Source organism: Filicampus tigris, chromosome 14 (genome assembly GCF_054856515.1).
Source record: "Filicampus tigris isolate MCC_2025a chromosome 14, RoL_Ftig_1.0, whole genome shotgun sequence".
In the NCBI taxonomy this organism is placed as follows: Eukaryota; Metazoa; Chordata; class Actinopteri; order Syngnathiformes; family Syngnathidae; genus Filicampus; species Filicampus tigris.
The window spans coordinates 6968830-6996500 of record NC_141230.1 but is presented as its reverse complement, the minus strand read 5'-3'; the positions used below and the strand labels follow the sequence as shown (position 1 = coordinate 6996500).

The following is a 27671-nucleotide window of genomic DNA, read 5'->3' as shown; positions in this document are numbered from 1 at the left end:
TCTTCTGCGTATGCGGGTCACTTTAGGGACTCATTATGTTCACACACAAAAGAGACAGAGGTCGCACTTATAATTTAATATGAACGCTTACACGAAAAAAATCAGATTTTTAAAAAAAAGACGGCAGCTTCCAGTCCTGCGTAAAAATGAAAGTGACTTCCGAAAGCCCTGATTTGCAGAAGCTGTACGCAGAGGTTCAGCAACAGAAGACCCAGGTAAAATATATATTCACGCATATGTTTCAAATATTTATTTTCATTGTCCAGAAATAGTGCTTTTTTTTACATTGTATTTTTAAATTCAGGTCAAGGCTACGTGCTCTGAAAGCCCAAAGGATGATGGCTCACAGCATTTTTGTTTGCTAGATGGATCATTTAAATTCAGCTTTTTAAATTCATTTGAAAGAGACCTTCAACTCTGTGCTTTTTTTTTTGTAAGAGTTCAAAATGTGTTAATAAATAAAATTAAATTTTCTGAAACAGATGGACTGCATGGATTTCATAAACAACACACTATTTTACAAGTGTGTGTGTGTATATATATATATGTATATATATATATATATATATATATATATATATATATATATATATATATATATATATATATATATCATATGAGAGGTCAAAAAGTGTTTGCGGCTCCCAGTGTTTTGTTTTCCGTGGAAACCGGGTGGAAATGGCTCTTTGAGTGTTAAAGGTTGCCGACCCCTGGACCACTCAGGACATTAAACTCACTGACTTGCTCTCACCTTGCGTGCAAAACTTGAGCTCTTTGGGGTCTGTGACGGTGCTGCTTGGGATCCTGTCGGGGACCTTCTTGCTCATGCGGTTATAGTTCCGCCTCCTCTTGGTCTCGCCCCACAGGTTGGAGCCGCCGTGCATGCTGGGGATGTTGAGCACGGCTATGCCCTCTAAGGAGGTGTTGCTCAGGTCCAATATAATGCCGTCGCACTGCAGCACAAAAAAGTAGCAGATGATTTAGTGATCTGTCATTTTTAGAAGAATATTGTTAAAGAAAATTAAAACATCTAATTAAAATAAAATCAGAACAAACTTTTTAAAAAGTGTAACCGCAATAGTCCTCTCAACACCATACTGTATTTATTTACAATTGTAATAATCTTCTAACGTGAATCTGTTGATATTAGTTTTTTTTCTTGCAAGTATACAACATTATTCTGTGAGTCTACAGCTTTTTTCTTGTCTTGTTTTTTCTTATGATTTATGTTATATTATAACTTTTTTCTTCTCACAATTTAATGTCGCAAGAGCATTTTTTGTGGCCCTCATACAGCACTTTGTGCTCGATTTCCCTTGGTGGCCATTTCAAAAAAAAATTCACCACAATTACAGTAGCTATATTTAATGTTAATACATTGTGTATTCATAAATAACAAAAAACTACTGTTAGTCATTTAATCCACTGCAAACTACAACCACAGTAATGAATATGTTGCTTAATGAATTCCTCTTTGATGGCAAAATGATCTTTTCAAAGACAAAATGGTTTTGCACCTCCGATATTGAATCTCATTGTAGCATTTGGTAAGAGTTTGCGTTTGGGAAGGCTTTTGAAATGGACGACCGACTTTGCTTCCCATATGCGCACTACTCTTTCACAGCATTGACTCACCTCAACCTCAATGCACTCGTTGAGCTTCTTGCAGGTCGCTGAAATGGTCTCAGTGGTGCCGAACTCAAAGTACCACAGCTTGTTCTTCATTCTGACCAGCAAAACAAAACCCTTTTCAATCAAGGACACATGAAGGAACAATTGCAGTCCTGACAACATGTGAGGTCACATATTTTTTTTTGTTGTTGACAGATTGATGCCGTCTGCTGCCTTGACTCATGTCAACAGACTCTCAGGACAGCTCGGGGTAATGTGACCCACCAGGCCCAAACAGTACCTTAAAGCTCCATGAATCCAATCATTCTGTCCATTTTTCCATCAAAACTGTGCGTATCCAATGACCTCAGTGACCAAATTCACCGGGATACTGTGCATACAAATTTGCCTCAGGTGGGGCGTGTGGTGACACACTGCCGGTGGACACTGTAAATCAGGACGAATACCAACCGTCATTCAAAGCAACCAGCGGGCCAGTCAAAGCGGCACTGCCCAAAAGCGCCTGGCAGATAGACATGTTGTGATGGATGTGGTGTCTCTTTAAAAAAAAATTTTTGAATTGGAACAGTTTTAGGAAGGAAACATGAACATTATTAATGTAAGAAGAGAGTGCAACTCTCCACAAATAATGCCTTGATACATATCTCGATAATGGGGTGCGAAAATATTCAAGGATGATTCATTTTAAAGTGGAACAATTCAATATGGCTGGATTCAGTGGGATTATTACTCGAGTGGGTATGGTACGGCTCAGTTCCATTGTGTATGATGCTATGAGTTTCTTGTCATTTTACATTAAGAATGAACTTGTCAGTATGTCCTTTAACCACCTCAGCAGCAAGTTCTGCATAGTGTTTGCACATCATAAATACTGTAATAATACCCAACAGCTATGTGAACCACTATATTATCGATGGCCAGGAAGTGAAGAAGCAACACGTTTGTGAAGCAGTACTCTACCGATGGCCAGGAGTAATTTCTTCATTGGTGTGTTTTGAAGAGATACTACAATAAAAATCCTTTTATAATTTGCTATGTTACTGATTGTACTCATGGGATACAAATCTCCTCCCCTCAAGCTACCTCTAACACCTTGTCTTACACTGTATGTCATTTAACACCCATATATGTCTTTCACAATGAAAAACAACCCTATTACAAGAACATTGTTTGGGATTTGTGGCTGATAAAGTTGTTCCTAAGGTTCCTGAACCTGACTAGTTGCCATGGTCCAAACCCACAATGGGCCTCCAAAAGTTCCTCGAGGTAAAGGTAAGGTAGGTCAAGTTCCTGTGGTGGAAATGTGGTATAGCTCACATATGTTGAGCATGTGTGTGTGTGAGTTCATGAATGTTGGTGAATTCACATCATTCTAATGATTATGATTCCCCCGCCTGAGTCTGAAACATCTCGACCTCCATTGCTCGCCAAGTGGCATACTCCCAATATATAACGCTAATTAGCGCCAAGGCATGCTTTGACATCAGGCAATAGCACTCTATTGATGCAACAGCTCAGCGAGAGACGAGCATCTCAGAGCCTGCCACAATGTTCAGCACAGAAGTTATCATTCGAAAAATGATGGTATATTCCTCAGGCCTATTTTAATTTCTATTCCAGCCAATGTGGAGTTTGGGTTGATTTTCTTCCACTGTCAAAAAATGCAATTATACAGTTCAATTGAGTTTGGAATGGCAAATCTTGAATTGGCTTGCATTTTCAGCGTGGGCTGCGGTGCGCATGTCGTCAGCTACGTAACTAGCGTGATATAGCTTGACGACACAGGCGCTAATGAATTCAAAAGAGGAAGTTCGCACCGTAAATGGCAATGGGGGTTTTCTTCTTCACTCGTTCTTTCTTGACTCAAGCTTTGTTTTTTGTTTCTTTTTAAATCTTCTTTCCATTTTGGAAATGACCATTGTGTCTACCACAACAACACAACATCACAAACAGTAACTCCAAAAAATATCCTATTGCTGTTTTATGTAATCAGATGTTTTTATGACATATGCTGCGGTCAGCCCAAGTACAAATTGAGTGTTTATTGCAGCACGATTACATATAAAGTCAATGCACTACGTGCAGATAGGCATGGATTACGTGTTTGAGGTGACACAAGTCAGAGTAGGCACCCACAAAGTCACATTCTCACCCATTCACTCGCATTTGAAAATTCGATCTTGAAGCTGCATCGCGTGGTGACAGCCAATCAATGTCAAGAATGTACTTAAATTGTCATACACACAGCAGTGCAGTGCACACACACACACACACACACACACACACACACACAAACACGCAGAGTAGTGAAATAAACAATATAGGAAACAATTTTTGTGGTCTGTGGGCAAATGGAGATATACAACACAGCCAACTTCTAATACTGGTTAGAACCAAGCCAAAAGGAGCAGACTTGGAGAATGGGGAGCGAGGAAGTTGGTGCATCTGGTGAGTGTATTTACTTGTTTACAGCTCTTGAGCTGTGAACCAAGATAGTATTTAGCATTAGCCAAAGTTTTAGCACAACCAAAAGCCACCTGATTGACTCGCAATATTCAAACTTTTTTTTGTGTCGCAATGTTTTTTGTTAAAGGAAAAGGAGGACACCTCCTCTTTTCCGTTTGAAGCATCATCCCCCCCTCTCCTCCACCTGTAGTTCTGTCTCGAACAAACGCACACGAGACATGCAGGGCGAACAGATATTTTGTTTTCAGTCTGAACCTTGCAATACACTGTACTTGGCATTTAGATTTCAACACAGCAGGTTTTCGGCAGGATGACTACCCAAGCCATGAGAATTGCAGGTCGACGTCAGCTTCCCCCCTAAAAAGGCAGGAAATTCCCACCTTTAATCAGCAGTGTGAAAGGGGATAAAGAGTATCACCTCCCCCAGGAAGCTTTGTCAGAAAGAGTGGTCGTGAGCTAATGTGACATCACAATTAGGAACAGTTGCATTGCTCCATGAGGAAAAGTGTCCCAGCTCATTAAACAGCTTCCACTCGAGATGGCCTGCAAAGATGTAATTAACTCACATTCCACAAGCCTCTCATTTCTTCATCTCATCACCATGCATTAAGACTCTAAAAGATGGTGCCAGGTGTTGCTTGCTCACAGTAACAGCAGCTACTGTAGATGTTTCACTCCCTAACAAAGATCGGGACAGATCATAGATCTAAAGGAAACTTATCTCTTTACGTTTACATTCTAAAGAGCTAAGTGGCCTCAGTGCAGGGACACGAAGGCTGGAAGCATGTTGTTGTGAAAACACAGTTCAGGGGTTGGAGCAGTGCTTTGCCTCCCCTTCTCTCCTGATAAGCATCTCCTTTAATCCTCAACATGAGCAGTGACCCCTTGACCACAGTGATTCTTCCCCTCCTCCATCTACTCTGCACAGAAATAGTACTAAAATTACAAATTACATTTGTTTGTAAAGAACAGACAAATCCATCTATGTATCGCTGAAATAAAATAGTCCATATATATTTATAGCAACCACATAAGAAATTAAAATATTTATGCTGTGGCTGGGCTGTGGTCCATCCCAGCTGACTTTGGGCGAGAGTAGTGGACATCATGGACTAGTCACTATAGCCAATCGTAGGGGACATAATAGACAAACAACCATTTACACAATTACAATCACGCCTATGAACAATTTATAACCTTTTTTTAACCTAACCTAACATGCATATTTTGGGGAAGCAGAAAATGCAAACTTCACATGGAAAGATTTAATCCCCTTGACTGCGAGGCAGACTTGCAAACCTCTAGTTCACTATATATATCTATATCTATCCATCTATATATATATATATATCTATATATATATCACGATATATATATGTATGTATATATATGTGTATATATATATATACTTACATATATATATACGTACATATATACAGTATATATATATATATATACAGTATATATATATATATATATACAGTATATATATATATATATATATATATATATATATATATATATATATACAGTATATAGAAAGTATGCATGAGAACTAAAAGTGACTAAAAGTTCTCAAAAAAGTGACGCTTAACTTAAACATCAGTATAGCATGCTCACAGTAAAATAAATATATAAATCAATAAATAAATCCTCCTGATGTACTCCATGCAGCTACAACGTTGGGCCATGGAGGTCAAGCTGGTGCCGTCTGATCCCCGCTAATCAGCTGATGACTTAATTTTCTTTAGGCAGCTCACACGAAAGAGAGCTAATGATGATCAAGAGGTCAACGGTCAGCTAGGAGGACAGTGTATTTGTCAATTGGTGGAAATGAGGTCACGAGTCCAGTCCAAAACAAAAAAAAAAAAAAAGAAGAAAATCAATGAATCAATTAAGTAACACTGCACTAAAATAACCCCTACAAAGGATTGTTTTTAACAGAGGTGGGCATTCGTCAACGCTTTCCATCTATGAGTTCTTGTCTGTATTTCTGGCCCGTCCAGTTGGTCCAAGTAAGCTAAACAGCATAGAGAACGGACTTACCGATACCATGTACCATGAGCAGCAGTCCTGACACGCAGCCCAATAAATAAAAAATAAATGATAATAAAACAGCGTTGTATACCGACCACAGACGCAATGACAAGTGCCCCATATTGTTTTTATTTCACCAACCAGGTGTGTATGTGTGTGTCTGTTGCTTTTATTTGATATTTTTTCTGTTTTTAGCGATTTGTCTGCTTGTGCGGCGCCTGCGTGTGACGTGAAAATTATGTTCTCGACGCCGATTGGCTGTCGCCAATGAGGGAAGGACTGGGACCACGTGGGTCGGCCTAAAATACCGCCTAGAAGTTAAAGATGGATAGACGATGCCAAGCTCTGGTTTTTAGTATGAATGGAGTGGTCAGTTTTATGTTCAAACAAACAAAAACATCAGCTTTGACAGGAGAGTGAGTGCAGCAGGAAAACAGACTGCTTCAGCAAAGTGGAGTATAATAAGGCACACCAACAGGCTAAGCTAACATTAGCATGTGTGATTGTCGTCATTTCTAGCATGCGTTCTCAAATGTTACAATGACAAGTTTGTTACAATATGAGCGACGTCAACCACTCCGACCGCTTATTGGTTGAGCACATTTCACTGTACAATGTTTGCGATAAACGGCTAAAAATAACAAATGCCATGCTAACACTGTAGTTTAGCTTGTTTCTGAACGCTGCAATAGTAAAGACGGGGGATGTTTTTAAGGTCTTTTGTGTAAGTCACTTGGGAGTTTTGTGCTTTGCTTGGTGGTATTATGCTAGTGCTTACTGTGCTGGAGCTTAGAGGACTGTATGTGAGAATTTCACCTTAGGGGTTTGGCGGATGCCTTAACTACTTCAACCAAATAAACAAAATTCAATTGAGGTCAATCAACTTCATTTGAATTTATTACACTTGAACAATTGATTATTATAACAAACAATTTCTTGAGAACCAAAATTTAGTTGGGTGCCCAAAATTAATTAGTTACTAATAATAAAATGTTCTGGCCAATGTTGCCCCAGTTACTTCGACTCACTCGGCTTCTCGAACAGGCTCCGTTCTAAAGAAAATGACCAACCGCTCAACGTGCGCTTGCGTACTAATACTGTACACACAATCACGTAAACCTCCGCAGAACAAGCTAGAACCTAGTATACAAACAGACGTAACAAACTAGAACATATTTATACGAACACAATATAAAATATGGAAAATTATAATAAACTCCCACATAAATTGCAGACCCTTCAGTACACTTACTGTAATTTTTTTAGCATAACATATACTCATATATTATATGCACCCCGAAAATTGTTCTTCAAAAGCTGATTTTTGTTTTTACTGATGTATTAGCCTATACACTCCCCTGATTTGCTGGTATCCAGCGATGGGCACTTTACCCTATTTTTTCAGTCCGTGCTTCGCCATCTCCGTCCGCGACCTGGGAACCCGTCCATCCGTCGGGCCACTCTCATGGCCGGAATCAAACCCACGACCTCTGAACTGTGAGGTGGACGTGCTAACCAGTCGACCACCCCCAATCAAGTCCAATCAGTTTAATTAAATGGGCTGTCACTAGCGCTTTTCTACCTTTGGTCAGTCATCTACCCATTGATGACGCAGCATCAGAAGCAACTGCGGGTTCAGTATCTTGCTCAAGGATACTTCGACATGGTCAAAATGCCCGGGGATCGATCCCACAATGTCTGGGTTGGGAAACGACCACTCTACCATTGAGCCATGCCGCCCCTCTACACACAGCTGGACTCCAACAAAGAGTAGAACCATCTCAAGTAGGATCAGAAGAAATGGCCAGCATGTGAGTTTAATATGAAGGTCGCTGCAAAGCGTCTGAATACTTATCATCATATACGATTTCAGTTTTTCTTTTTTTCATTTGCAAGAAATTCTATATTTCTGTTTTTTTTCTGTCAAGATGGGCTGCTGAATGTACTGTAATGAGAAATAAAATGAACTTTTTTTGATTTTGGCAAATGGCTGCAATAACACAGAAAGTGAAACATTTCAAGGGGTCTGAATACTTTCCATAACCACTGTACATAGTCTCTGTTCTAACAGGCCCTGGATGGCAAGGTGATGCTGAAGGTTGGGGATGGTTGGTGTGTGTGTGAGACATCCATAAAAAGACACAAGTGGGAATGTGTGTGTGTGTGGAAAAGAGGACAAAAACAGCAGCAAGCTAATGTCGCTATGGGCCTCCTCGCTGGGTCAAAGGCGATCGATCATCTTGTCACCCGCGGAGATGAAAAAAAAGAAGCATCTTTTCATGTCAAACAGCTACGAATGGGACGCAAAGTGCCAAGTCATCTCCACAATGGAACAGCTGCCGCTGTCAATCAGCTGTCTGTAGCTCTGCGGAGGATCATTCACAGATGAACAATAGTCTTCAGTGCTGGCTTACTGTAAATAGTGTTGATTAGCGTGTCGCTAAAGTGTCACTTGCTCAATGTGACGGTAGCCATAAAGAGCTCACTTGTCACTCAAATGCTTTATTAGCATTACACTGCAAGATTCCATATTTTTTTCTAATTATTATTCTAGGACAAAGTTTTTACAATGATCTCCTTCACACGGAGCTAAAAAAAATGCCTGAGACACATACCTTTTTAGAAAATACAGTGTGCATACTTTCATTGTATAGTTGGACAGTATAAAAACATAAATAAAAAAAATCTTCTCCTTTCCATCTCGTTAACATCATGGTGTAAATAGGCAGTTCGAGCGAGACTGTATTTATCCGTTTTTATTTTGTCCCGTAAGCCTTCCCTAACACTCCACTGGAGAACTGGGGTATATTTTTTGTTGCCCACCTCCACCAGCCATTGATGTTGCAAATACATATAGGAGAGCATATGGAAGACCGCTGCATCAATTATTCAAATTCAAAGAGTAAACAAGGTATCTCAATAACTCTCATACTTGCACTTCCTTGTCGGAGTAGTTGGATACGGCTGAATTCTGGCTATTATGCAAACAGGCCCTGTTCCCACTGGGATGCCGGAACAAGCTTTTATATTTAACTGCCTTGTCAGCGGGGAGGAGCCAACAGGCGAATGTTTGGAGCTCTGGAAAGAATTTGACGAGCCAACACTAGGACTTCAATACTATGACTGTAATATCTAATATAATGCCTGTTAAGAAATGTCCTTATAACTACTGTATATAGTTTAGTCTAGTTTATTTGGTCAAATCAAATCAGCAGTCAAAACGAAATCCACATAAAAACCAAGCAAAGATTAAAAGGTGCTGACTGAAGCCAAAACTTTGTCCACATTTTTAACATATCAAACTATCACGATTATATACCTACATACACATACTGTATACACACATACAGTATATACACATACACACTTATGTATGCACATATCTACAATGATTACTCTTTATATATTGTATAGATACATACATATAACCGAAGATGTACATATATAAAGAAATCATTTTTGTCCATCATTTTTCAGTAATTATATAACTACACTACATGTTTGGAACTATTCATAACCTTGTATTTGTTTATGGTTTTGAAAATCTCAATTGAGTTACACGGTTTCATAATGGCTTTTCATTTGACAACACCACTAACAACTGAACATTACTGTATATCTACTGTATATCGGAAAGGCAAAATTTTGGATCTCATTCAATTGTGCACAGTGAGGTGTATGGTGTGTCAAAGATCAATATACAGATCCAACTGGGCAGGCAGCTATTGATTTCTGGTGATTAGCTCACATTTCCAGATTAAAAGTGCAAAGTCAGCTGCTGCCTATGCAATGTAATATAATCTACATGGTAAAACACACTGCTAACTACACTTCTAGAAAGAAAGTGGCTACCACAGCCAGTTATGCAAATTACACTTTAAAATGTTCATCATTTCCTAACCTGCTGTTGAACTTCTCCGGATGCTTCTCCCTCATCAGATGGAAGCGATGGGCGATGGACGCATCCTGTGAGGGAAAGAACATACAACCCTTCACCAAAACGATGCCACATGTCAGTAGTGTTTAGAGGATCCTCATTTTTGGACAAAGACGTGTTTTAACAAACTCCTGGATGTACACAAAATGTAATGGGATCTTCTTTCCTTGTGTGTATTTACTCTACATCAGAGCATACTAGGCAACTATCAGGGGTAAGGCAAGGTAAGGCATTTTAGATAATTAATGAATTAATTTTAAACCTGTCCCGTTCGTCATCTTATTCATTTAGTACGAGTGGTCTAAAGCGTGCCTTACCGATGATACCAATTATAAAAAAACAAAACAAAAAAAAACTGTTCAATTACACAACATAATCATTACACTGTAACCATAATCGTTAATGAATTATGGCTTCAATGTTTGCTATTATAATTTATCTATTGAATCCACCTTGTAATGATGGACACAGTTGCGGCTTGAATCAAAGTATGAGATTCCAGCGTGACAAAATATCTGTTAATGGATTGACAGATTGCCTGTACCTCGCTGAGTGGCAAGAGGTTTGCGAGTGTTTCCTCACGGCTCGTATGTTGGTTTTTCGTCAGGGTTCGTTCAAGGTTGCAGATGTTCGCAGACGTTCACATACGGTTTTAATGGTTGCAAGCAAAAAAGCAACATGCGCTACATTCACCAACACGAGCAAGCCTTTGCCTTTCAGTGGCTTTATCGATTCTGCGTTCAACTGTAGGAATGAAAGCAAGTCTCTTAAATCAGATGAATTACATCTCAAAAGTCAAATTTAAAACTCAGCATGTTGTAGAAGAGACATCTATTGCTATAGTAATTTGAGGTGTTCCGATCCGATATTTATATCGGATATCAGCCAAAAAAAATAGAATCAGATTCTATCGGTCTATATCCAAAATCTCCAATATTAGCACTCATATACAAACGGTCCATTCCACACTCTACTCCCACCATATATACCGAATGCAAAAAAAAAAATATGAATAAGATTGAATTGTTATTTTGCACTTCAAAGAGTATATTTTGCTTTTATTGATTTCATTTGGGTTATTTCTCAGGGTCCTTTAATGGTTTTTGTATTTATTTTATTCAAGTACATTCTCATGTTTGAGGTTGAGTTTATGTAATCCAAATGTCTGGAATAAATGGATCATATTTTCTCATCCTACTGTTTCTGCCTATTGTTCTTTGTATAGTATAAGTGAATAGTATCACTTGATCAAGTCTTTTCTAACATCTCATCCCAAAAAACAAATAAAAGCATGTATCATTCCTGCTGCTATCGTATCGGATTAATATAGGTATCAGGCAGTACTCAAGGCTGCAATATCAGAAGAGAAAAAAATGTATCAGGACACCGCTAAAGGTCATTACAATCTACCAGCGCTGGGCATTTTATTAAAAATTATTACTAATAACTAGGTAGTGTGTAGACACCTGCTGCTCATAAATTGATGTTAAAGGCTATTTCAGATCATTTCTGTGTGTTCTTTGAAGTACAAATAATCCCAAAAGTTCAGTCAACCATTGTGTCTACTAAGAAAAGACATATACCCGGTAAACGAGAACACAAGTGATATATTTATGAAAATCATGGCTGCCTCAATATCTGTGAATGCAGAGACTGTTGATGACCATCTGGATAAATTTACCTAGAAAATCTCAAATGTCCTGGATGCTGTGGCTCCTCAAAACTAAGTGCAGGAAAGTGGAGCGTAAGTGGAGAAAAACTAAACTCCAAGTTCACTTTGACCTGTACAGACAATGTCTTTGCAATTTTAACGAAGAGTTGGTAATCGCTAGACACTAACACTTTTCTGAAATCATTAGTAAGAACCTAAACAATACACGCACTCTATTTGCTGTGGTCGACAAACTCACAAATCCCTCAAATCAAATAGCGCCAAAACTCCTCTCAACAGATAAATGCAATGAATTTGCCTGCTTCTTTAGTGATAAAGTACAATCCATCAGGTCAAACATCATCACAAACCAGCCAAATTTCAAACTGATGCAGCACTTAAAATCACCCAGGAATAATTTGGTTACCATGACAGAATTTGATACAGTAGATGAAAAAACTATAACAGATTTGGTTCAACATCTGAAACCACCAACTAGTTGCCTTGACCCATTACCGTCTGACTTTTTCAAAACTATTGTGAATTCTGTTCTAACTGAATTGTAGCGAATAATCAACTGCTCACTTCAGTCAGGCAAGTTTCCTAAACCCCTGAAAGTAGCTGCAGTCAAGCCCCTTCTAAAAAAGAGAACGCTGGATGACTGCCTCATAGTAAATTATAGACCCATCTCAAACCTTGCCTTCTTATCAAAGATTGTTGAAAAAGTGTTTTTTAATCAACTCAGCAAATTCTTGAACTCGAAGGTGTCGGTGCTAGTCTTATTGGATTTCAGTGCAGCATTTGATACAATTGATCATAACATACTGTTGAACAGGTTGGAAACTTGGGTGGGATTAAATGGAACAGTCCTAAAATGGTTTAGGTCTTACTTAGAGGAAAGAAGTTACTTTGTGACCATTGGAAGTTTTGAATCAGATTGGAGGGCCTTGACGTGGGGTTCCTCAAGGGTCAGGCCTTGGGCCCCTTCTGTTCAGTGTGTATATGTTAACTTCGGGTCAAATGCTTCAGAACACCAATGTTGCCTATCACAGTTATGCAGATGACACACAGCTATATATATCAATGTCCCCAAATGACACCAGTTCAATCAGCATATTGTGTCACTGTCTTAAGCAAATTAACAACTGGATGAACCAAAATTTCCTTCAGTTAAACCAAAACAAAACAGAGGTAATTGTTTGCTGTTAGAAAACACCTGGAGTCACTGCCTTTTAAAACCAAAGACCAAGTCCGAAATCTTGGGGTACTGAAAGACTCCGACCTGACTTTTAGCAATCGTATACAATCAATCACTAAATCAGCCATTTATCAGCTGAAAAATATATCCATACTAAAGAGTTGCATGCTGCAAGCAGACCAGGAGAAACACATCCATGCTTTCATCTCCAGTAGACATGATTATTGTAACGGTCTTCTCACTGGTCTCCCTCAAAAGAGCATCAAACAGCTGCAGCTCATTCAGAACGCTGCAGCTCGGGTTCTTACCAGAACAAAGAGATCGGAACATATTACTCCAGTCCTAAAGGCTTTACACTGGCTCCCAATTAAGTGTAGAATAGATTTTAAAATTTTGCTACTGGTCTATAAATCACTGAATGGTTTGGGTCCTGAATACATGAATGAAATGCTGATTGAATATAAACCGTGTAGGACTCTGAGATCTGCAGACTTGGGTCAATTAGTGGAACTGAGAGTTTAAGGTAAACATGATGAAGCTGCATTTAGCTGTTACGCTGCACGCAAATGGAATACGATAACAGAAGTGAAGTCAGCTCCAAGTGTAAATGCTTTTAAATCCAGGTTAAAAACTTTGCTTTTTTCTCATACCTTTGATTAAGGTCCTCTAGACCATTTTAAATCTTTCTTTTTTTAATTTTTTAAAAATTCTTTTATATAATCTAGAAACCCACTTTTATTTCTTTACTTTTAAATGTTTTTAAAGTTTTCTGCTAATGTTGTAGTTTTGTTGGTTACTTTTCTTTTCTCTACTTTGCTTTTGAAATGTTGTTAACTGTTGTGTTTGTAAATGCTTGTAGGTGTTGTCTTTGCTTATGTGAAGCACATTGCGTTGCCTTGTGTATGAAATGTGCTATATAAATAAAACTGCCTTGCCTAATACAATTCCACTATTTTGAGGAAATGTGGTAACCTGACATACTGTAACCTCGGTTTGTCCGAGGAGGAAGCTATGGCTCATGATTCCTTGACAGTGTGTGTCGTGTATCAAAAAAAGTGATCTGGTCATGAGTGTGTGCTGTGTATCAATTAAAGTGATCTGCTTTGATTGGACGGCAGGTTAATCTTAAGCAGAGCCTCTGGGGCCTGAGAAAGAGCCCTGTTTGTGTGTTTAAGAAAAAAATACAACAGCAGCCTGTAAGCAATACAGTAGATAAAATACAGGGAGAGATAATATGCTACAGGAACATATAATCAATATTGTCAAATGTATAAAATCTGGGTTATCCAAAGCTTTTGTCTTTGTATGCTTGTATAGTATAATGACATCATCTGCTGCTGCTCTAAAGTGTCCGACAAGAACATAAGTTAATTTACTTCAAGTGCCTCCTCACACACAAGGCCAATGTCAAGATAAATAGGTTAAAAGCTTATTGTCTGTCTTGTCTTTCTTTCTACTTTGCTGTCGGATGTGGAGTGGAAAGAAAATATACACTCACTGGCAACAATTATTATTATTATTATTATTATTATTATTATTAATAGTATTATTATTATTAGTAGTAGTAATATTTATTTTATAGTTTTTCAATTTGAATATCATTTGTCACACGGCATCAAGGGATGTTAAAATGCAGTATAGCTTGTACGTATATGAATAGCACAAAACATTACAACCAGTTTGTCAATCAATTATAGAGCTTACAGCATTTTACACTGACAATCAAAGCAAACAAAAATAAAAAGCTCATGATAAAGATGTGCATTGATGCCTTAAGTACTGTATGTTGGTAAGTAAGGATCTTCTTGCGATCAGAACCTTTTATGGATTTTATCGGCTGGCTGCGAGATGCCACCTCAAGCGTGGCCTGACGGACACTGATGCGCCGATCTGACGACATCAGCAAATTTCAAGTCTCAAAATAGAAGCGCCAGCGCCGCTTTAATTGGCAGAGAACTTGAAACCCGCCGAGCGACGGGAGCTCACAGGCAATCTGATGGACTGAGAGGAACCATGAGGAATGTGGGGCTTTTTTGTAGACACGTGAGACACGGCAAGGTGACTGCAATGACAACAATGAAGCCCAAATGTGGAAAACATGGCAGAATTGAGAGGTTGGGGGAGGGGCATCAAAAAGCCACGGGGTGTGCATGCGAGCATGTTTTTTTGTAACTCGTTTGGGTTCAGGACCACACGAAGCTTTTCAAAACAAGACAGACAGATGGTCACGTCAGAAAATCTGAAAATATTGCCTATGGCTTCTAGTCACCGCTAGCATCAAAGTTGTTTTGATCCTGAAGTTGATGAAACAGGAAATGTAACTGTAAAGGTCAAACCCCATGGGACAGAAACAGCGTCAAGCTAGTTAGCAGGCATGCGATTAGCAAGTGTCATACTAGGTGCGAGACATCCCTCAAATTAGTGGTGAGTCGTCAGGGCCAGCGGGGCCGTCTCTGTTGTGCAACCTAAATTCTGATAAGAAATTTACTTGGTAGGCTATCACACATTTTCAAGACAAACTTTTCCAGAAACGGCAGAAATTGTGAAGAACCGTTTTTGTTTTTCAGACGTGGCTAGTAAAGCGCAGCATGTACTTTTTATTTTTACTTCAGTATTCGTGTTCAGAAGAAACGCATTTATGTAACACAAAACAGAAACATTGGCGTGTGACTTGCTTTCAGAAGAGCCCTTCAGAAAAGACACTAGTCAAAACATAACATTCTGATTAATATTGCGTTTGTGGATTAAGCAGTAAAATCCACCCGTTTCTGTCCGTGTCAGGGGGCGGCCATTTTGCAACTTGCTGTCAACTGAAAATGACATCACAGTTGATCAGGGCTCAGGTGACGTCCAATCATGGCTCAGCTTCGGAAAACAGCTGTGAGGCTAATAGAACATATTTTTGTTAAGAAATGTTTTGGGTTGTCTTCACCTTTAACACAATTAAACATACTGTACGGTGTCCTTGAGTGCCAAGGCGTCTTTAAAAAAAATGCATCTCTATCATCATTATTATTATTATTATTGTTGTTGTTATTACTTAAACGTGAAGTCAACCTTTTTTTTTTCAAAAATATGTTCTACGCAAGCCCACTAGTTGAAACTAGGCATTCTGATAAATATTGCATTTGTGGAATATGAGTTAAGCAACAAAATCCACCCGTTTTTAGCCATCTCAGGGGGTGGCCATGTTGTCACTTCCGTCGACTGAAAATGACATCACAGTTGCTCAGGGCTCAGATAACGACCAATCATGGCTTGGCTTCAAAAAACAGGTGAGCTGTGATTGGTCACTACCTGAGCCCTGAGCAACTGTGATGTCATTTTCAGTCGATAGAAGTGACAAAATACCCCCCAGCCTGGAAATGGCTAAACCGGGTGAATTTGTCATATTCCACAAACACAATATTAATCAGAATGCCGTGTCTCAACTAGTGGGACTGCTGGGAACATATTCTTGAAAAAAATGTGTTTGGGTTGATTTCCCCTTCAACATTATTGAAATCATTTTAAAGATGTCACAACAGGATGTGATACCAGAAAGGACAAACTAACAGAGACTGGTGGCGGCAGAAACATCTTCTAGTGAGCTAGCATGCGCGACATTAGTAATGCTAGTGTCACACTGAGCGCAAGCTGGCAACGACGCATTCCGAAAACACTTAAATAGAACGAATGCGGCGCAATTGCATTGACTGAATTGTATTAACATCTGGCCACGCTGGGTCCTAAGATGAACCCAACGACATTAGACACGTAGCATTGCAAGGCATGACCCCAAATGTCTGAGCCTCAGTCATTATTACCGTCTGGTGGGCCAACTTATCAGCCCTGCCTTGCCATAACCAATGTAATTAAACCGCAAAACAAGTCTTGTTTAATTCATACAGTAAGAGGGATGTGGGGGGCGGAGTTAAAAACAACACGAATCCACAGTTCGAGCCAATAACATCCGACAAAGTTTGTTTCCTCATTCTCGTAAAACTCGTGACTTACATAATCTTGACAAACAAGATTGTGGTACTGTCTGTGACCATGACAACCATCCATTTCAGACCAGAACCAATTCTATTGTCCAGTGTTTCAGTACTTTTGCACAACTTGCTGTCCTCCAACAAGGAGCTGAATAGCAGAATTCACAAGCTTTTGCTCATAACATTTTTCCACAACACCTACTACTAAGCATTTCTGTTATTCTTCCAGTCTCTCTTTATCTCTGGCAACCTGTTGATGACAATCGGATAAATTTTAAGATCAGTGGCCACTTCCCTCTGAGAACATCCTGCATTAAGATTCACAGTGGCGAGGTATCATTGATCAATTTTTGGGCGTTGGCATCATGATATTAATGTAAACAGCATGATGAAGAACCAAACGCTGTTTGCTGTTTAAACGGCAATTTCAACCGAACCAAGAAATGTATTGGTCGATTTATGGCTCAATTCCCTGTTGTGAACTTTGACGTTCAGCGCAAGTAAGCAAGTTATGCAAAAAACACTGAAATGTTCACAGTTGGTGGACAAAAGTCAAGAGGAAGTCAAATGTACATGTTATAGTGCATTTGAAGTTCATGCAGAAATTTAAAGAGTAAGAGAAATATCCCTTATTCATTCGAGTAGTATACACTATATTGTGTATGCAGTATCATGGGGAACTGGAAATTGTCAAGAGGATATATGTGTCCGCATGTGTGTGTGTGTTTATGTGCGTGTGCGCGCGTGTGTGCATTGGAGTATTGCTGGCATTCGTTGAAGGTCAGGGGAAGTATCAGTGACAGGAAGTCAGCAGCTGCCAGGTCCACGCCAGGTTATGAATAATGGACGGTAATGAATAACCATGCTGAGAGACACCTGCCGACTCTTCAAGACCAGAGGAACTCTGCTCAAGAGCACTAAGGTCACACACGTGGCCCCACGACAACAACTTTACACACTTTGGTTCATTTGTACTATTCGCTGGTATTTTGTTGTCAGTACCGGAAGCAGTGAAGCTCACCATGTTTGACCCTAGGGACCGCGTTCTTTCTTTGCAGAGCTTTTGTTCTTTCTTTGCAGAGCTTTTGTTTTCTTAAAGCGGAAGTCTATCCAAACACATTTTTTAAGAATATGTTCTATGCAGGCCCACTAGTTGAAACAAAAACAATATGATTAATATGAAGTATGAGTTAAGCTGCAAAATCCACTCGTTTTTAGACATCACAGGGGGCGGCCATTTTGTCACTTCTGTTGATTGAGAATGACATCACAGACCCTCAGGGCTCAGACAAATTCCAATCATGGCTCACCTGTTTTCTGAAGCTGAGCTATGATTGGTCATTACCCTTGCCCTGAGTAGTTGTGATGTCATTTTCAGTTGACAGAAGTGACAATATGGCCGCCCCAGAGATGGCTAAAAACGGTTGGATTTTGTTGCTTAATTTATATTCCACAAACACAATATTAATCAGAATGCTGTGTTTCAACTATTGGGCCTGCATAGAACATATTCTTGAACAAATGTTTGTGTTGACTTCCGCTTTAAACAGTACAGTGATCTGCTTTACCAAAAAGCTAATTTGGACTTCTCCTACTGGAGTGTTGGCAAACTCCAGCCTGACTATGTGTCTCTGGCAATGGAATCCTTCTGTGTCAGCTACCATAGCATCCCTTTTCATTCAAATGGTGATATAAAGTGTGAGCTGACACTGATGTACCGTGTCTGCAGTTGACCTTGAATATGTTTTGAAGTGGATAAGGTCCATCATTTGAACAATCGTTTGTTGCAATCTTTCATCAAATTTTCTGTTCCCTCCACATCCAGGGAGCGTGGCTACAGGGCTACGGGCTGTGAACTTCTCTATGATGTTGCGCACAGCAGACACAGGAACGTTAAGATCTCTGAGATGGACTTGTGGCCTTGAGAATGTTCATGGCTTTCCAAAATGTGGGTTTACAAATCCTTTGACAGTTCTTTGCTCTTCTTTTTTTCCCCCTCCATGCTCAGTGGTACACACAACACAAAAGGTGAGTCATCTTTTGTTCATTTTAACTGGCTGCATTTCTAAATTGCCAAGAAATAAGTGAATACAGAAAAAATTGTAATGGCTACAATTTTCTTGGAGAAGCAGTTCATTAACTGAAGTAAACACAGGGGTGCCAACCTACAAAAAAGAAAACGCTTTTGTTTTTGTTCTGGTCTTGCAGGTGTACTACCAAGAGCAGCATATCCTGAAAGCACCTATGCTGGTCCATGCTGGAGAGTATTCAGCAGGAATTGTTTTTTGCCATGACTGTATAGTTAATTAGCTAACCAATTAGATAATAATTCAACTTGCTAGTGAGCTAGTTCATTGGCTTATAGCAAAATAGTTAACTTAAAAGTTAGTTACTTGCTTGCTCACTACGGTTGCCAACTCCCTGAAAAATAAGTAATAAGGGACACCTCATCGGCAGTGACGGCCGACCTGACTGCCTTCAACCTTCCTTACATGACTTTTTTTTGTTGTGGGTGAAACAATTTGTAACTATTTAAACCCAAGTTGGCAGCATGGTGGTAAACTGGTTGGCACATCCTCCTCACAGTGCAGGGGTCGTGAGTTTAAATCCGGCCCCGGCCTTCCTGTTTTCTGCGGGTGCTCCCGTTTCCTCCCACATTCAAAAACATGCATGGTAGGTTGATTGAATGCTCTAAATTGTCCCTTGGTATGATTGCGAGTACAAATGGTTGTTCGTTCGTGTGTGCCCTGCAATTGGCTTGCTCAGAGTTTTACTCTGCAGTAGTCAAAGACAAATCGTTGAGGCTCACAATGAGCTCACCTTTGATCAGTTCAGCAGAACATTTGTTGCACACATTTATCCACTTAATCTTCATAAAAGAGAAAAATAAGGTAAACAATCTTTTACTGTATATATTTACAGTTAAAGTAGTATATCAGCTGCCTGTACAGTAAAAAAATATGCATATCTGTTTGAACTTGTAATAAAGGCTGTGTGTGTATTCTTTTTTACTTATTTATTCCATCCCAAAATTATTATAAATGCTATAATAACCAACCAATAAGCGTATTCTGTATCGTCATACTAATGTGTGAATGTGGTGTCAGCTCATTGGTCACAGAGCAGAGGATGTCCTAGGACCTTTATCGTAAATTGTCATATAAAGGGAGGTGTTGTTCATTAATTCATCGACATTTTACGGACTATTTTTGACTCTCACGATATTACGGGACAAAGTGCGTCCCATCATAACTCAATACGGGACGCGTAGTTACATTTCTAAATACGGGACGATTCCGTTTTTCAAGCAATCGTTGGCAACCCTACTGCTAGCCTACAGTATATAATGAGCAATGCAATTAGTTACTTAGCTAGCTAGCCACTGAGTTCTGTAGTTCAGCTGCTATCTAAGTAGTTAGTTATAGATTAGATACTAGATACTCAGATTATAAATGAGCTAACTGCTAGCAAAAGTTATTTAGCCGCTTTTTTAAATAGTTGATTAGTTGGCAGGTTATCTACTAATTTGATTATTGTCTCTTATTTTGTTGTAGCCTACATGTGCTGCCTGTCAACGACTCTGAATGAACGCTCAGGATGTTATTACATGCAGCACTTATGTTACGTGCTTATATGCGTCTCATAAAAGTACAGTTGACACCATCTTGGCAAGCAATCAAGCAAAGTGTTGTGGTAAACATTCGGAAATGGTAGGGAGTACCTCGCCAAGCCCCCGACAGGAGAATCAGCTTGCAGCATATGTTCTTGTGCACCCGAGTGTAAGCAATGCACACACACACACACGCACACACGCACACAAACGTGTACCACGGCACTTGAAGTCATGCATGTTGCTGAAGGATTAACTTGAAGCACTTCTGACATAAGAATTTGCATGGAAAAAAACTCTCTCTCTCTCTCCCTCTCTCTATCACTCTCTCTCTCTCTCTCTCTCGCTTAACTTTACTACTTTTTTTTGCTCAGCAGCAACTGTGGCTAGTGGTTTCCCAGAGTTACGAGCCACTCTGAATTGTCACTCTCCACAATTTTGTTGTTGAATAATTAGGGTTATGCACAATCAAATTCTATATTCTGTAAAACAGTTCAGAGATAAAGCTAAAAGATATTCAATACAAAATAAACCCTTGACGATTACCGGTACGTGTCGGCGTGTGACGACGGCGTTCAACACCCCCCGTTGACAATTACGTTTCGGCCTGTGACAACACCGTACCTCCAAACTAACTGTGCCGTGAGACAGTATTTGTTCTCATCTCAAATTTCTAATTTTTTGCACAGTTTTTCCATGAAAATGTTTAAGATCATCAAACAAATGTAAATATCAGGCAAAGATAACCCAAGTAAACATAAACACCAATTTTTAAATGGTGATTTTATATATTAAAAGAGGGGCAAAAAAAACTTTTCAAAGCTACCTGGCCCTGTTCAAGTGCTTGCCTTTCTTGTTAAAGTCATGAATTAACTGTGGCTAATTACATTTTTGGAAAGCTGACTTAATTTTCATTGACCGCAAGCCTTTTCTCCACACCAGTTCAATCAAGAAATCACTTGAAGCGGAAGTCAACCCAAACATATTTTTTTCAAGAATATGTTCCCAACAGGTCCACTAGTTGAAACACGGCATTCTGATTATACTTTGAGGAATATAAGTTAAGCAGCAAAATGCACTCGTTTTTAGCCATCTCTGGTGGGCGGCCATTTTGTCTTCTGTCGACTGAAAATGACATCACAACTGCTCACAACGACCAATTACGGCTGACCTCTTTTCTGAATCTGAGCCGTGATTGGTCGTTGTAAGCAGTTGTGATGTCATTTTCAAGTCGACAGAAGACAAAATGGCCGCCCCCAGAGATGGCTAAAAACAAGTGGATTAACACTTATTCCACAAACACAATATTTATCAGAATGCCCTTTTTCAACTAGTGGGCTTGCATACAACATATTCTCGAAAAAAAAATGTTTGCGTTGACTTCCCTTTAAGTAGAACTAATAGAGGTCTGAGAAAAGATCTCAAAAAGCTGCAACAAAATGCCACAATCCAAAGAAATTCAAAAATAGATGAAAAATAAAGTAATTGACAACCATCAGTCTGCAAAGAGTTACAATTCTATTTCTAAAGCTTGAGGACTCCAGCAAACCACGGTGAGAGCCATTATCCACAAATGGAGAAAACATGGAACAATGATGAACCTTCCCAGGAGTGTCCGGCCTACAGAAATGGCCTCAAACTCATCTGGTAGGTCGAAAAGGAAACCAGGACAACATAAAGAACTGCAGGCCTCCTTTGTCTCAGTTAAGGTCAGTGTTCATGATTCAACAATAAGGAAGAAAACAGGGGGAAAATGACCATGGCAGAGTTCCAAGGCGAAAATCACTTCTGACCAAAAAGAACGTAAAGTTTTTGTTACTTCGGCCCAAAAAATAAAAATAAAAAAATTAATCCAAGACTTTTGGAAAAACATTCTGTGGACTGATGAGATGAAAGTTGAATTTTTTGGAAGGTGTGTGTCTCTTTACATGTGGCGTAAATATAAGAATATGTTTTATGCAGGCCCACTAGTTGAAACAAAAACAATATGATTAATATGAAGTATGAGTTAAGATGCAAAATCCACTCGTTTTCAGCCATCACAGGTGGCGGCCATTTTGTCACTTCTGTTGACTGAGAATGACATCACAGACCCTCAGGGCTCAGATAACTACCAATCATGGCTCACCTGTTTTCTGAAGCTGAGCTATGATTGGTCGTTACTGAGTAGTTGTGATGTCATTTTCAGTTGACAGAAGTGACAATATGGCCGCCCCAGAGATGACTAAGAACGGGTGGATTTTGTTGCTGAATTTATATTCCACAAACACAATATTAATCAGAATTTAAACTATTGGGCATGCATAGTCTCTTTAGTCTCTGTCTCTTTACATGTGGCGTAAATATAACACAGCATTTCAGAACAAGAATATCATACCAACAGTCAAATGTGGTGGTGGTAGTGTGAGGGGCTGGGGCTGCTCAGCTTCTTCAGGACCTGGATGATTTGCTGTGATTGATGGAACCATGAATTCTGCTCTTTACCATAAAATCCTAAGGGAGAATGTTCAGCCATCAGTTTGTAACATTAAGATGAAGCGCATTTGGGTGCTGCAGCAGGACAACAATCCAAAAAACACCAGAAAGTCTACTTCTGAATGGCTTAAAAAAACAAATGAACGTTTCGGAGTGGCCAAGTAAAATTCTGGACTTGAATCCGATTGAAATGCTGTGAGATGACCTTAAAGGAAAAACCCTGTAGTGTTACTGAAATAAATCAAGGGTCCAAAATATCTCCACAGAGATGTGAAAACCTCATCTCCAGCTTTTGAAAACACTTGATTTCAGTTGTTGCTGTTGAGTGTGGCCCTAACAGTTATTACCAGTAGGTTTAAGGCAAGTACTTTTTCAAAAGGAGACAGATATCTTTTAATATCCCCCCCCCCCCCCCGAAAAATAAAATCACCATTTAAAAACTGCACTTTGTGTAAAAGGTTTCATGGTGACACAAAAGACGGGAACTTTTTAATTTTTTGGAAACCTAAAGACATTGCAATGACAGCATTTTCTTTTTTTTTTTTAATTACGTCCTGTATAAATACATATATATATATATATATATATATATATATATATATATATATATATATATATATATATATATATATATATATATATAATGTGTGTGTGTGTGTATATCACGCTTCCGTCCTTACATTTCATCAGTCCGTCCCTACACGCCCCCCCAAAAAAAAGCGTACGTGCATGATGCCATGACAAAAAAGTGTCCATGCATGATGCCGTGGGAGAGATGCTAATGGCAGAGGTTTCATAATTCATAGACATTATTTAAAGCTCATTATCTGGCTAATTTCCTATTCACATCCACTTACCGGCTGGGAGTATCGTGTGAGTGGGTTGAATTGTTTACAACTGTTTAAGTGTAGCATTTAGCAACGCAACAGCCGTCGGTCACCAGACTATGGAACGCGGCCGGGGGACACCAAGAGAATATTTAAATTGAGTTATAACGCAATACTGTGTTTTATTGGAAAACTTTTGCATTATAATGCAATAACTTTTAAGTTTTTATTGTGTTATTTCCCAATCAAAATAGTTATTGCGCAATTAAAATAATTATTGCAAAATAACGCAAAGTTATTTTAGGGGGAGAAGGAAAGACTTCTACTTCCGGGTTGTTTAAGTGTACGTCGGCTCTGCCCAGAGATTTTTACGGTCTAAAGATGTCCCACACAAGGACATACTTTGCCTGTAAAGGGATAAGGTATGCACTTAATGTTAATAGTTAGTTAACAAAACAAAATTGCAATCAATTTTTTTTTCCTACACCCAATACATACATTATCCTGGATTACACACGCAAAACAGACTGGGCGTGTTTCTGTCAGTCATCAGTGAAATGGGCATCCTGTGGCGTAATCCATGGTATTGCATGTGTCGAACCACTAGAGGGCAGACTATACTTGTGAGTAGAATGTTATGTTATGTTAACGTGCAGGGGACGCACATCAAGAACAAAGTGTCTTTGGAGGCAGTTAATAAAGGCGGCTCTGTGGTATCGCAGAAGAGAACAGTGGTCATGCTTATTAAAAAAACACATCAGTCGGTACTTGACCCAGTTAGGGACGATTACAGGGACCCACTTCCGTCCTTGCTTAGTCCGACCTTTTTAAAAAACCTCTCGTCCTCCCACCCCAAAATGGCCGACTGACCGTTTCGTCCCTAGGACGGAATGCCTATCTCTGCTGTGATAAACAAATCTCATTGTTTCATAGTACAATTTGCCTAAAATGTGTCGTAATGGCCTATCCCTAATAAGATGACATCATCTTTTTGGCCATAAACGAGGAGCAGATGTATCAGTGATTTGCTCCCTCTCGGACAACTTTCTTCATTAACGGATTTAGTTGGTTGCCAGGTTACTGTTACCGAGCAACCCATCTTCTTATCGGCTCATGTTCCATTGGAGTTACTGGCCAAAGGACTCATTCATGTTTTTTATAGAGTAGACACACACAAACAGGCACACACACACATACGCAGGCACACACACGACATACACACACACATACACACACATCTTCAGGGTAGTCAAACGCTTATGCGTTCCCGCACGTCAACAGTGAAGCATCACCATGGCAATGCAGCAGCTGTGCAGACACTCAGTTGAATGAAGCCTCTGTTGTGGACTTGTAGAAACAATCATTGCAGTCACTAACTAAATAGATATTTCACTGTAGTTAATTGACCAGCCGCACTTTTAACTGGCTAGATACCAGCTTTTTCGAAAGTAACTAAGTAACTCTAGTTGGCTAATGAGCTGAAAAATGGACTGGTTATCTAACTAACTAGCTAAGGTAGGGAGGTACCTAGGTTTAGGTAGGTTTAAGTAACTAAAGTTACTAGGTAACACACTAATTGGTAAGCTCAATTATTAGATATCAGTTATCAGTTCACCATCTGAATAACCAACAAGCTGGGTAACTAGCTAACTAACTAGAAGATCACGAAGTTACATAATGGCTATCTAATCTACCTAGATGGACCCTAAATAACTAGCTAGATAACAGTTAGCTGGCTAGTTAGATAACTAATCAACAGGGTCGCTAACAAACTAGGTGAATTAAAAAAAAAAACAGGGATAAATTTGGGAAACAATTCTAGCAAAAACTAAACTAACTAACTAACTAACGAACTAACTTGACAGTAGTTGACTAGCGGAAAAAATGGACAGGATAGATAATTGACTTGTTAAATATATAGCTAAACCAACTAATAGGGTAACTAACTAGGAGATGCACTAATTGGTAAGATAAATACGATTTCAAATATATATATATATATATATATATATATATATATATATATATATATATATATATATATATATATATATATATATATATATTATTTTTTTTTTCAAACGGGGGTACATTTATCAAACAGTCCCAGAAAAAAATAATTATTTAAAAATGATTTTAAAAAAAATATGGCTGATATGCAAATTTACGGGTGCTGAACTGCAAATATCCATCGATTGTAGCTGTAATGTCATCATTCACCACTAATGGCAGACATGGCTTAGTTTTTAGCTCTTACACCATGAATAGATGTCATAATTTTTGGCGGATTTGCTCAATGTTACAGTTTTGAGTGAGTTCATTTTTGTGGAAAAATGCACAAAATGAATTCTTGCACTGAATGTTGGTTTGCTGTTTAGCACTTTTATGCCAATCCAAATTATTAATGAATGGTAACTTTTATGCAAGAGAGCACTTTGCACTGGGAAAAAAAACGTCTGTATATGTTTATTTTGTCTTTTGTTGTTGGGTCAGGATATAGCGGCTATTTTGTACATGCATTGAGAAATGTATTATAAAAAATGAAATTGATAAATAGCACGTATTTTGCACATATGCACAGCATTTTTTTCATACATCTGGTTAGGATGAGTAAGATCCAATGTGGCCCCCCGAGTAGCATTGATGAAAAATTGTGGCCCCTTCAGCACTTAAGTTTGCCATCCCTGGGCGAGATCATTCTCTACCACAATGCAATGGCATACTAGTGTGCCATGAGAGATCATTAGAGGTGCTGTGGCAAATTATCCAATTAGTTAGTTTGTCAAAAAATGATGACCAGTATTAATTCATTACAAATACATCTTTCTTTATCCGTCTATGCCAGCAATGTATTGTGACTGGTGACTGACTCATTTTTGGGCAGTTTTCGTTTTGTGGTGTGCTGTAAGATTTTTCTAAATGCCATGGCTCAAAAAAAGGTTGGGAAAATGCAAGCACAGTATGTTAACTAACTAGCTGACTAACTAACAGGATAGTTAGCTACTGTAAGTAGCTAAATTAACTAGTAACTCACCAAATAACAAACTGGCTTGCTAGTTAGCTACCACTACCACCCAAAGCCATATGTGTGTTATCTTGATATTTACACCAAAGGGTCTTTGCGGTGGTTATCCCAATTTTAAGATGAGTCATCAACATAGAATCTTAAGAGCCATCCATCGGTTGGTGTTCTTTCTTTCTTTCTTTCTTTCTTGCTTTCCTTCATGCTTCCTTTCTTTCTTTGAGGGGATTACATTTTGTGTATCATCAGTGTCATAACCTTACTGGAAAAATAAAAATAACTCTTAGTCATCGCATGTAGAGCACCTCATAGAAAAAATAAGATACAAATTGCCAACAGAGGACATCATGTGCACAGGTAGAAGAGGATGCACTGTGGCGATGTTACACAACTGCACTCCTGCTGATGTCGGCATGCTTGCCAGACTGTACACACAACACACTTGTCCATGTGTGAACTGCGTCTTCCGGTTGCAGCTTTCTTTATTGTATCACTTTCATTTACTGCTTGAATCTATTAACAATCACAGTCGACTTAATCAGTAGGAAATTGTTGTTGGTTTAGTTATATTGCTGTATAGAATTTTATAGGTAATAATTTAGTCTTTTTTTTTATGGAAAAAAATAATGAACCGTAAAAAAATTTGGGGGTGAAGGTCACATAATTTTTGATTGATTATTTTTCCTTTGTATACATTGAATCGCAGTATATTTGCAGTTGATCTAATCACAGTTTTTTTTTGGGGGGGGGGGACTGTTTCTGCGTGATCCACGCCCACATCCTATATGCATGCAGCACTTTTGTGTTCTATGTCATAAGGCACCAAAACGTCCAGTTCGGGG

The 27671-nt window shown here is 38.9% G+C and overlaps 1 protein-coding gene across 6 annotated transcripts in view; it reads right to left on the bottom strand.

Moving 5' to 3' along the window:
• dgkg (diacylglycerol kinase, gamma) overlaps positions 1–27671 on the bottom strand; it is a 104474-nt gene that overhangs the window by 28210 nt on the left and 48593 nt on the right. For all 6 annotated transcript variants that reach the window (XM_086051695.1, XM_086051696.1, XM_086051699.1 and 3 more), the window contains 3 exons: positions 10037–10101; positions 1636–1726; positions 752–953 (listed from right to left, as the gene is read on the bottom strand). In XM_086051695.1, the coding sequence (XP_085907821.1) occupies positions 752–953; positions 1636–1726; positions 10037–10101 (358 nt within the window). The remainder of the gene's footprint in view (positions 1–751; positions 954–1635; positions 1727–10036; positions 10102–27671) is intronic.